This window comes from Hipposideros armiger, unplaced genomic scaffold, assembly GCF_001890085.2.
Source record: "Hipposideros armiger isolate ML-2016 unplaced genomic scaffold, ASM189008v1 scaffold_268, whole genome shotgun sequence".
Taxonomy (NCBI): domain Eukaryota; kingdom Metazoa; phylum Chordata; class Mammalia; order Chiroptera; family Hipposideridae; genus Hipposideros; species Hipposideros armiger.
In genome coordinates, this window is record NW_017731618.1 from 842,160 (window position 1) to 853,476 (window position 11,317).

The 11,317-nt window shown below is 32.3% G+C and overlaps 1 protein-coding gene across 1 annotated transcript in view; it reads right to left on the bottom strand.

Annotated features, from left to right (window-relative positions):
• Window positions 1-11,317, bottom strand: part of KANSL1L (KAT8 regulatory NSL complex subunit 1 like) — a 99,574-nt gene that overhangs the window by 31,741 nt on the left and 56,516 nt on the right. Inside the window, 1 exon segment of the mRNA XM_019656858.1 lies at window positions 3,735-3,939. Coding sequence (XP_019512403.1) covers window positions 3,735-3,939 — 205 coding nt within the window.

Genomic DNA, 11,317 nt, shown 5'->3' on the forward strand with positions numbered 1-11,317 from the left:
ATATTTACATAAAGCATATTTTCTCAAAGCAATAGTGTTATATACTCTATAACTTTAATTCAAGAAGAGGCGTAAGAAGCATATTATGGCCAAAGAAACATTTTTTCTTTAATTAATTGCAAATGAAATTGTATTTTAAAGAAGACTATTAGCCATATTTACATTTTTAGACTTACATTAGAGTATTATTCTGGAGAACGTAATCATATTTTAAATATTCCTGCCAATGCATTTTCCTGAATTTAAAGATATACTGTAGGTAGATCAAGCAATATTATTCCAAGCATAAGAAAAAAGAAAAAAAAAGCATAGATTCTCTAAGAAAAAAAACTTAAAGTGTTCCAGTAATGAATAGGCTTAGACAGCAAAAGATGTGATTCAGCTAGAAGAATAAGAAAGACAAAAAAATTAAATAGCATTAGAAACTAAATGGAGTTTTAACAATTGTTGCTATGGACAGATTTCACAGGAAGAAACAGTCTGAAACAATTCACGAAAGACTCATCAGATGTTTTACACAAGCTCATTAAAGAAGTAGTGTTAAGACTCAACATTAACACTTAAAGGGAAACTTCAAACTTGTACTTATATCTATTTAAATAGTGCTAAATATATGTCTTTTCATTCCACTTTGTGCTTCAGGTTCCCCATATAAAATGGGGTATGAATATTAAGTAAGAAATGTATGTAAAGCATTTGTAAGTTAAAACAGTGCCTGGCATATGATACTTGCTTAATAAATATTAGCTGTTATTATTTGACATTCTCATTGGAGATTAGTATTGTAAGAACAGTAAATTCAAGTAAAAATGCATACTAATTTATGCTTTTAATTAATTTTGCTCAGCAAAAGTATCATAACCTCACAAACAATGATTCTAAATAATTATTCCAATCCTTGTACCTCTATTTCTTTTATCTTATTGTTCTGGCAGAACAAGTAGTCTAACAGTTGCCTGTAGACATGTAGACAATAAAACGGACACATAATGAACTCATAGGTTTGCCTAAAGAGATTTCTAGGCAGAATGTTCAAACTACCCGTTGGTTTCATTTAATTGCCTATGATAAAGTCTCTATCCTTTTCTGTCTAAGCTGGTAGTGTTGCTGTTGACCTAACACTTTAAAAAAACATGTGAGTCCCCCTTGTATGTCATTAGATAAGTGGGTTCTCCCCAGATCTTTTCTGGATAATCCCCTTTCTATTCCTGGCTTCTGTGAAGATGGTTGGTCGGGTTGGATCTCTGAGTCATACTTAATCTCTCCAGCAAAGGTCAGCCTGCCACAACCTTGGATTCTCTCCAGGGCATGCTATATAGCATTTTTTACAACAGGATGAGAATTTTCCAAATTATCAAGTTCTGGTTCCTTTTTGCTTATCAATTCCTTGCTCAATTGATCTATTTCCTCTCATATCTTACTATAAACAGCAAGAAGAAACCAAAGTGCAAATTCCACACTTTGCTTGATATCCTCAGCTAAATATCCCAGAGTTCAATGCTTAAAAGTTCTGTTTTCTACTTAAAAGTAGAGTATTATTTAGCCAAGTTTTCTACCATTTTATAACAACGACCACCTTTCTTCCAGTTTCTAATAACATTTCCTTCAAAAATCTTTACCAAAGGCACTTTCAAGGCTCATATTTCTAGTAACATTCTGTTCATAACAAATATGTATTCTCTAAGATGACAGCACCTTTTTTAAAAAAATGACATTTATTAAGTTTAAAAAGGTAAATAACTGTTATTCTGGCAATTTAAGGATACTTTGGGAGCAGGGCTATTTGCTATTCTCCATCGTTTTTTTTTATCTCTCTTCCAATTATTCATTTAAAATACTTTATCACCCCTACACCCTTTCAAAATCCTGTTTACCTTTTAAAACCCATCTTTTATGATGCATTTCTTAATACCTCTAACCAGACAAAGCCCCTTCCCAACCCTAAAACTACTCTTTCCTCTTTACTGATCTCAGCCCACAAAAGATTTGGTTTATTTCTATTGTTATCAATGCTATGGGTTAGAAGACAGGCTTTGGAATCAGACTTACTGCTTACTAGCTCTATGACCTTGGGAAAGCTACTAAATCTCCCAAAAGCTCAATTTCTGCATCTAAAGTGGGATTAATAATACCTCATAGTAATAAGTTTGAAATTAAATAATGTACTAAAAATGCATAGCATTGTGACTGGAAATTGATAAATTATATGGTGTTCTAGTAATCATACCTTACACTTGTTTCTTCCTTTGTTCACTAAAAGTTTTAAATGTGTTCATACCGTTCATGGCCAATCTTTACATTATGAAGGCATATATATAGTAACATCTAGCAAATCCTCTAAATTTTTCAAGCAGATTCCTTCCATTAAGTATATTATGGCATATTCATATGTAAAATATTTTAGATCGACAATTCTTTTTTTTAACAATGAAATTACCAAATCAGTTTCAGAAATTTTATTTACTTATTTCTTGTGGCAATTTTAAATAGAAATCATTAAATATGACTTCATATATAAAAACTTTAAATAAAAATATTTCCCCATTAGGTTGATTATATAAAATTTCTTAAAATTCTGAAATGAAACTTAATTTAAAAACATTTTCAAGTTATGGGAGCATGCTAATAATATGTGAACTACTAAATGGTTAAACTCAATCTATTAATAAAAACTAATTTGTCAGAATCCATATTCCTATTTATAATTGGATCCTATTAAACCATACTTAAAAGTGATTACTAATAAAACTAAGCATCTTGATGTTTATACAAATATATTTTAAAATATTTAAAGTAGTAATAATATTAAGTGATAGCATCAAGGATAATTTTTCCTTTGACATATTATTTAAAAACACAATAGGAAAAAAGCATGTCATACAAGAGCTAGAAATAACTTATTGTGCCCTTCATCAGTTTGTTTAGATATGCATTGAAAGATGTATGCCTAACATTTTGCTAATAAATGAAAAATATGTTTTTCAAAATTAATGCTTTTAATGAAGTTTATTTTATTTATAAAAAGTGTAAGCATGGACATCTAAAATTGCATTGCTTATATTCTAGAAACTGTAAATTGGTTCACTCACCAGGATTAATAAATACCAAATCTAAAAAGGAAAGCAATGCCATTTCCTCCAAAATAACTGTCAGATGTGCAGATTTTTACTTTTTTTCTTTACTAAGCAAAAAAACAACATATAGTAAATTTATGCTCTCATTATTATCTTACCAGTAAAATTTTAAAATCACCTAGATACGTTATTTTCCTTCAAATTAGTTTAAGCATAATAGTGGATTTAATAAATGGAGATGTGAGAAATTTCAGAATAACTGCTATGTTTAAAAATGTATTAAATCCCACAAATACAGGGGGTGCCAAAAAAATGTATACACATTTTAAGAAAGGAAAAAACTGTATTAATGTCGTAATACTCAATATAAACCAATAACAAAAGATGACTACAAGTCACATTTGTCTACTTCTGCAATCACAAGAGTTGCTCAAAGTGGTTACCATCAGCATAATTTTAATAGTTTTTTCTTTTCCTAAAATGTGTATACATTTTTTTGGCACCCTCTGTATATTGTCAATACCTATTAGTCACTTACAAGCTATATACTATTTAAAACTTTCTAGATGTAATTATCTAAATAACAGTGTACAATCCATAGCCTCATGAAATATATTGACCATAAAATCTTTGTTCATGTTTTCCCAAAGGCAACCTTACCTGCGGAGTCCAATAAAAAGTAGGGCTCAATCTGTAGAGTTTTCGTTTGTGGAAACTCTGAAGTGGCCTTGTTCGAGCTGCTGTACTCATGACAGTCAAGGGAGGAGATTTCAATCTTGTCCTGTCTTTTCTCCTTTTCTTACTGTGCTTCTGGTTAAGTAACCAACTACTGGAGGAAGACAGCTCATCTAAATTCTCTGAAGCGCTGCAATGCCATGAAATGATTGGGGAATGGAGGGAATCAAACAAAACAAAACAAACAAACAAACAAACAAAAAAGACAAAGAAAACTAAATGTAAATTGCCTTGATTGATTATGACAGAAGAGCATTAATTTCAGCCAACTCTGTGGTAACAACTGGTGAAAGAATCACTATTAATGGGGAATTACGTATTCAAGTTGTGAAAATAATTATCTCTATTTTCTCCTGCAAAACAAATATCCCATAGGTTAGAAATGCTCACATAAGTTCACTAGTACAATGTTCACATTCATTGTAAATCAATGATTTATGTATATTAACACAGTGTTACAACTATGTACATCAAATTTTTTTTGCATATGGGGGCAATTACTTAGGATTATAGGTTTTAAAAGGGCTGAAGTCTCATCACTGCATCATTAGTTGCTCTTAAATAAGCACTACATAGCATTTCAGTGAATTCTGAAACAAAGACGCAATTCTGTATTTGGGAATTTTTTAAACTTCTGATGACATAGTAGTCACAACTATAAAATAATGAAACAGATCATACAAACTACACTTGAAAGAAGCATATTAATTTTTAATTATTCTTCGTATTACTTTTAAAACATTATATTTAAATATCTTAAAACATCAGACCATCAGGAGGAAGTTAATGCTCATTGCCACATAAATTTAACTTCCTTTATACTAGTATATTACATATAAAATAATGAAGCTTTTTAGGTACTGTACCACACCAATTTCAACATTATTTATATAGACAGAAGCTAGTCAATGTTCTAAAATCAACAAGTGAATCTGCTATATGTGATATAAAAGTTCTAATCAACATATAAGTTCTAAATGTGCTCTCTGGTTCAAGTAAAATTGGCATCCAATGGTAAGCATAAGATAGGTTTTTTCTATATCACTATCATTGGTTATAAATCATATTTGCTTATCGCATCTATAAAATATTCTGTTAGCTTGTGGCCAAAACAAGTAATTCAAGAATGTTTTACATAGTAATAAGAAACCCCCAAAAAAGGCATTTGAATGGCTTATGTTGGTGAAACAAAAGAGAATAATTAAATATGGATTTGGTGACTATCATATATTCAACAAATACACAACTGAGTATGTATTACTGGCCAGACCAGCATAGGGAGAAGAGCTGATGATAACTATTCCACTTTAAAAATATTAACTTTAGTTTGCAGAGCTTTAGTCAAGAATGTTTTAAGTCCCAGTAATAAACATTCTCAAAATCTCCTCTCTGAGAAAGGTTTAAAATATAATGCTACTCTCAACTGAACAGATCCAATCTCATATCCTGATGCTACTTTCTGTGTACATAAAACAACTCAACATGTGGCCAGTAGTTCATGTTTTCAAGAACACCCTACTGTCTTACATCAGAGGAACAGCTGAGGTATTTGATTAGTTATTGGTGGTTTTACTAGTAAAACTGGACTATGGAAAACTTTAAGTGCATCAATGCTAAGTAAGAGTTTGCTGCTGAGAAACCATCCATGGAGCTGGGCTATCATTCCAGGGTGAGCAGAAGGCATAACAGAAGCCAGTGTCAAGTGAGGCACTGAACAGGTCGGGTGGCTGGCACAGAAGCGAGTCAAGGTCAGGAAGAAGACAGGTTTCATCACAGGTGATCAAGCCAGAGAGCTAGGATCCAGGGAGGTAGGAGCAGATCCAGCACTAAGAGATTCTTCGGCTAGACTTGCAGCAGTTCTCAGCCTGTGGGTCACGACCCCTTTGGGGGTCGAACGACCCTTTCACAGGGGTCGCCTAAGACCACCGGAAAACAAAACGATGTTTACATTACGATTCATAACAGTAGCAAAATTACAATTATAGAGTAGCAACAAAAATAATGTTATGGTTGGGGGTCACCACAACATGAGGAACTGTATTAGGGGTCGCGGCATTAGGAAGGTTAAGAACCGCTGGTCTAGAGCAAGTTAGAAACTCCTTCAGGCAGATTATACCAGCTACCTTAAAAGAAACATTGCTGGGTATTGTCTAGGGAAACTGAAGAGCTCTTATTCTAGCAGCCTGGAGCAGTTAACTAACTCTTCTATTTACAACTCTTGACTTGTTAATAAGCTCTCACTTACCCCCTCCCCACTCTGGAGGCTTAGTCCTAAAAATGGAGAGCCATCATCTCCTTACTGAATGACAGCACACAGCTCTGAACTGGCTAGAGGCTCACAGGCTAGTTTAAAAGAAAAGCTTGTCATTTGTATCACTAAATGTTATATTTGCAAGTTTCTAAGGTGGCTGACATTATCATAGGAAGAGTTTAGTTTTATTATTTTTTTAATGTTCCCTGATGCAAACAATTCATCTTTAGATGACTACTAGCACTTTCAAACTACTAAGGATCCTTGCAAAGTGTCATCAAAAGTTATTCTTCTCAAATAAATGGGGGAATTTACTGGAACTGATCAATGTGTAATCAATGTGTAAAACACATTCCCTACTAATCAATGTGTGAAGCACATTATTCTCACCAAAGCTAAGTTGGTGCATAAACTGTTTTTATAAATAATTGATGAGGTTGTTGTAAAGGGTTATTATAAATCACTAATAAATTCACTTATTTTATACAGTGTTTTACACTAAAGAGATGGCCAATCAATGAACCTCACTGAAAAGCAGAACAAGAGGTAAATTGTGTTTCCTGAGGAGATAAAAACAGACTATCTAGGAATTAAGTACTAAGTCAAACATGAACTTAAGACAAAGATATCCTTGACAAAGCAATATAAGACACCATCATCACAACACATTCTTTAAAAAACAATCGTAATAGGAGGAGGAGGAGGAGGAAGAGAAGGAAAAAAACATTTCAGTAAGAGATGCGGCTTAGCATGCCCACGCAGTTGTGGGTACACCCAGGAACCTCCAGAAACTGAGGATCCAATGGCCCACTGTCAAATATTGTCATATTATATTTATCAAGACAATTATCAATACATATCAATATAATTATCATTGGACTGTTGAAGTAGCAAGCTTATAACTGGGATAGTACCGGGGAGGCAACAAATCTCATTTCTTTACATTACTAACTGGAAGCTTTTGCTCAGAGAACAATAAAAATCCCCCAAAGGACAGCCTAGATCCTTTGTAACATGGCTTTAAAATGAATTAAATAATTGAGGAGGGGGGACAGTGAGGGTGGATTTTGGTTTACGCCTTTCTCCATACCGCCATTCCCCTAATTCAAGCCATTCCGTGCCAGGATTACTCTAACAGCCTTATAACTGGTCTTTCCTGATCCATGCTTTTCCCCCTCCAGTCCCTTCTATACCAATCTTCAGGAAAAACAAGTCTGATCCTATCATACCCTTTCCTCCCATCCCCACGCTGCAGAAACTCCCAAAGCCTCCCACTGCTCTCGAGAAAGAGCCTTCATTCTTCATGGAACTGGCTCTGATGGTCGGGCCCAGCCATCGCTCTCCTGTCTCATCTTGCAGGACACTCCTCTGTTCCCCATGTTCCAGCCACATGACCTCCTTCCATTTCAAATAAATGACACTCTCTATGATACATGTTATTTCTTTTCCTGGAATTTTCTCACATCCTCCTTCACCTGCATAATTTCCAATAATCACTTGGCTCTCAGTTCAAAAGTAAATCCCTCAGGGAAGCCTCTGAGCCCTTGCAGTCTCTCCAAAGACTGGGTCAAATCCCCTTACAAGCACTGTTCACCTTTCCTTCATAGCATTTTTCATGGTGCTAATTTTACATTTATTTGTATGATTATCTGATTAATGTTGGTCTCCCTTTCTAGACTGTAGGTTACAGAAATTGTGTCTATTTGTTTACACTTGTTTCAGAAGTTCCTGGTATTTTAGAAAGATAAGATATATACTTACACTGCCTTGAGTTCCATTCTAAATCTCCAACTCTTTGGTTTACAAAAGTTAGTGTGTGATAGTAAGATATAATGTATCTTATTTTACCTTATCTTATAATCAAGTATGCCCATGACAAATTTACAGGAATAAGCAGATTGAGAAGTATAAAATGTTTTGATTTGGAAAAGAGAAGGCGTAAATCAAGTCTAAAAAAATTTCTTCTACTCTAAAAAGTGAAAAATGACTGAAAACTTTATCTAGGAAAATAATCAGAAAGTCCTGAGTTCATATTTTATTAACATTGTTTAATTTCTCTAACAGTTACTTAATGACTTCCTGAAATCACTGGTCTTCTATTACAATCCTAGAAAATCTTAGCAGTTAAGATATTTATGTATGATAACAATAGGCATCCAATTTGCTTTTACAGAGTATAAATGGAAAACTTCAAGTGAATTTTTTAAACAATGTATTCCTATACTCTGGTTACTATAGGAACCAAAGGCCCAGAAGTGAGTCAATTAATCTTTTATATGATAATTCATTCTAAATCACTACCACAATCAATTTCTGCAAATCTTATATACTTATATCATAATTAATAAATAAAACAATCTAAATGGGGATATACATTAGCTAACATCTTTGTGTCATCTTATGATGGTGGTGGGTGGATGTGGAAGAACAATCTAATTTCAATCATAAAAAAAAATATCCAGTGAAAGATAATCTAGAATTTTTCATAGTAAATTATTCAAGTATTTGATATTCTTTGCCTAAGCCAAACTGTGTTCATAGAAGGGCTGGAATAAACATTATAAATGCATTATTCAAATCCTTCTAGTAAATAAGACATATTTGGGTCTGATTATACACTTAGAAAGCTAGAACCATAAAAGCATAGAAAAGATTTCATGAAGGTGAAATTATTTTATGTTTTATTCTCAAGGAATAGCAGAGAATAAGCATTCAACACAGAATTTAAAAATACTATTTTAGGTCAGTGCTTTAACATTTACCCAACATTCACCTATTCTCATACCAGGGGTGCCAAAAAATGCATACAAATGACTTGTATTTATCTTTTGTTATCGGTATATATTATTACAATTTTAATAGTTTTTTCCTTTCTTAAAATGTGTATACATTTTTTTGGCACCCTCTGTATATAAAAACACTTAAGAAAAAGTAGAAATTGATAATGGAGAAGAAAATTAAAATGTGCATTCTCAAAGAGATTATGATAACCCCCCCTCCCCAGGTCCCTATACACACCTTCAACTAGCAATACAAAAACGTGTTGAAGTATACTGTAAAATGGCACTCGAAATTAATGTGGTCTCTCTAAAAATAATAATAAGGAACATGTATATTCTAAAAACATTAAGATGCACCTTTAATGCAGTCATTAAAATGGAAAACAAATATTTTAAGTATAAAAATCTTCAGATATAATATTGAAGTAAGATGTTAAAGTGTTTCCAATAGATCTCAACTATGAAAATAATGTATGAAAATAATAGGAAGGAAATACTCTGAGCAACATAAGTGATTTCCACTTTTTTCTTAGTATTTTGTGAATTCTCAAGTTTTCCTACAATAGGTTTTTACTATTTTTATAAGAAGAAAACAAAAAAGTCATCTAAAAATTAGGGACTTCTAATATATTTTTGGAATTAGGGACTTCTAATATATTTTTAAATGGCTATTTGAGAATAAGAGACTTAGGAGACATAATCACCAAATATAATATGGCTTTGTTTGGATTCTGATTCTAACAAACTAACTATAAAAAGATAATTTTGAGACAACAGGAGAAATTTGAATATGGAAAGCAATTTCATGAGTAATAAATTATGGCTAATGTAAGAATAATAAGGAGATAAAATAACACGATGAGTATGTTAAAAAAAAGTTAACTGAAGAAATATGCAGAAGTATTTACAGTTAAAATAACAACAAATAGAATTTACTTTTTAAAAGTCCATAGGAAAAAAATGTGTCAGCAAGGGAAACAGCTAAAATTCGTTAGCAAAATCTTGAGAATTGTTAAAACTGAGGCTATGCGGATTCCTTTTATTCTGCTTTCTATATGTCAAAGTTTTTTATAATAAAAGGTAGCGAGAAAAAGAGACCCACTATTGCAGTGCTGCCGTTCTTATTTCTGAATCTTAATTTCAAGTGGGACCTTTTAAAGAATAAGGGCAAAGAAATTAAGAAGCCTATATGATAGCCATATTTTTCTGAGAATTGAGATATAAAGTTTGTCAAACCTTTCTAGCTAATATACAGTTTGGGAGATACAGTTCAGACTCTTCAATATAATCTCTGATCTGTTTTTCTGAGATATAGGTAATTTGAAAATGAGACTTTCTATTTTACAAATTTCCATTTTTTATTTTAAAGGTAAATTTGGAAATAAAAAAAGTTTAAAAAATGAAAGCTATATTTTTCAAAACCCCATCATCTAAACACAAATAGAGCTTTCATCAAAATTTTGATGTATACACTTCAAATCTTTTTCTCTATGAAATCATACTGTACAATGTTTTTGTTATCCCAATTTTCCCCCTAAACATTCCAAAATAAGAAGGTTCCCAAGACTGCATACTTTCTATACACATAATTTTTTAATAGTTACATGATATACCAAACGGTTGTATAATAATTTATTTAAACATTCCCTAAAACATTAGGATTTGGACTTATGTTAATAGAGGTAAAAAAAAGGAAAAGCAAGATTTTTACAAAAGAAAATAATTTACTGGCATTACTTTAAAAACACAGCAGGGGAAGTTTTATTTCCTTATTGATGTTGTATATCTAGCTAATACAACAATTAACATCATTCATAGGAATCTAAAATTATGTGGAAAACTTCAGCCTGGAATATGCTGCTAAAAAATAATGTTTCTCATAGCTGAAAAGTGACTATTGAAAATATGATGAGGGTAAAAGAGTTACTTTATATGTGATTACTTTGCCAGTTTAAATGCAGTTTTTTAATTAGGATACTCAATCAGAAAGAATGGCTGCATTTCATGTGATAATTACCATTAGTGGAAATAAATAGCCTGGCAGTGATTCACTGGAATCTAATTTCATATCATATTCTGGGACTCACTAAAGCAAAACAAACAACAACATAAAAATCTAGACATTATTTCAAGTGGAAATCACCTTCTCAGAGATATCACCCCATGGGGTAAACAGGGATCCACTTATAACATTTTATCTTCATTTCAGAGAATGCAATCTAAAACCAATAACTATCTCTATAACGATAAAATGTAATGCTTCATTTGTTTGAAGACTCAATTTTTTCAGTTGCTCAGTTTGTGGTGATTCAACTTAGACCTGCTGCCAAGATTAATAAAGCTAAAAAAAAAACAATGCTGACTTCCAGGAGATACTGCTACTAAATAAGAGATGGGGGCTGGGAATCAATGAATAACAAGTGGGCAAACTGATGCCCTGAAAAATAATTAACCAAGTGAATTTACTTTAGACACTG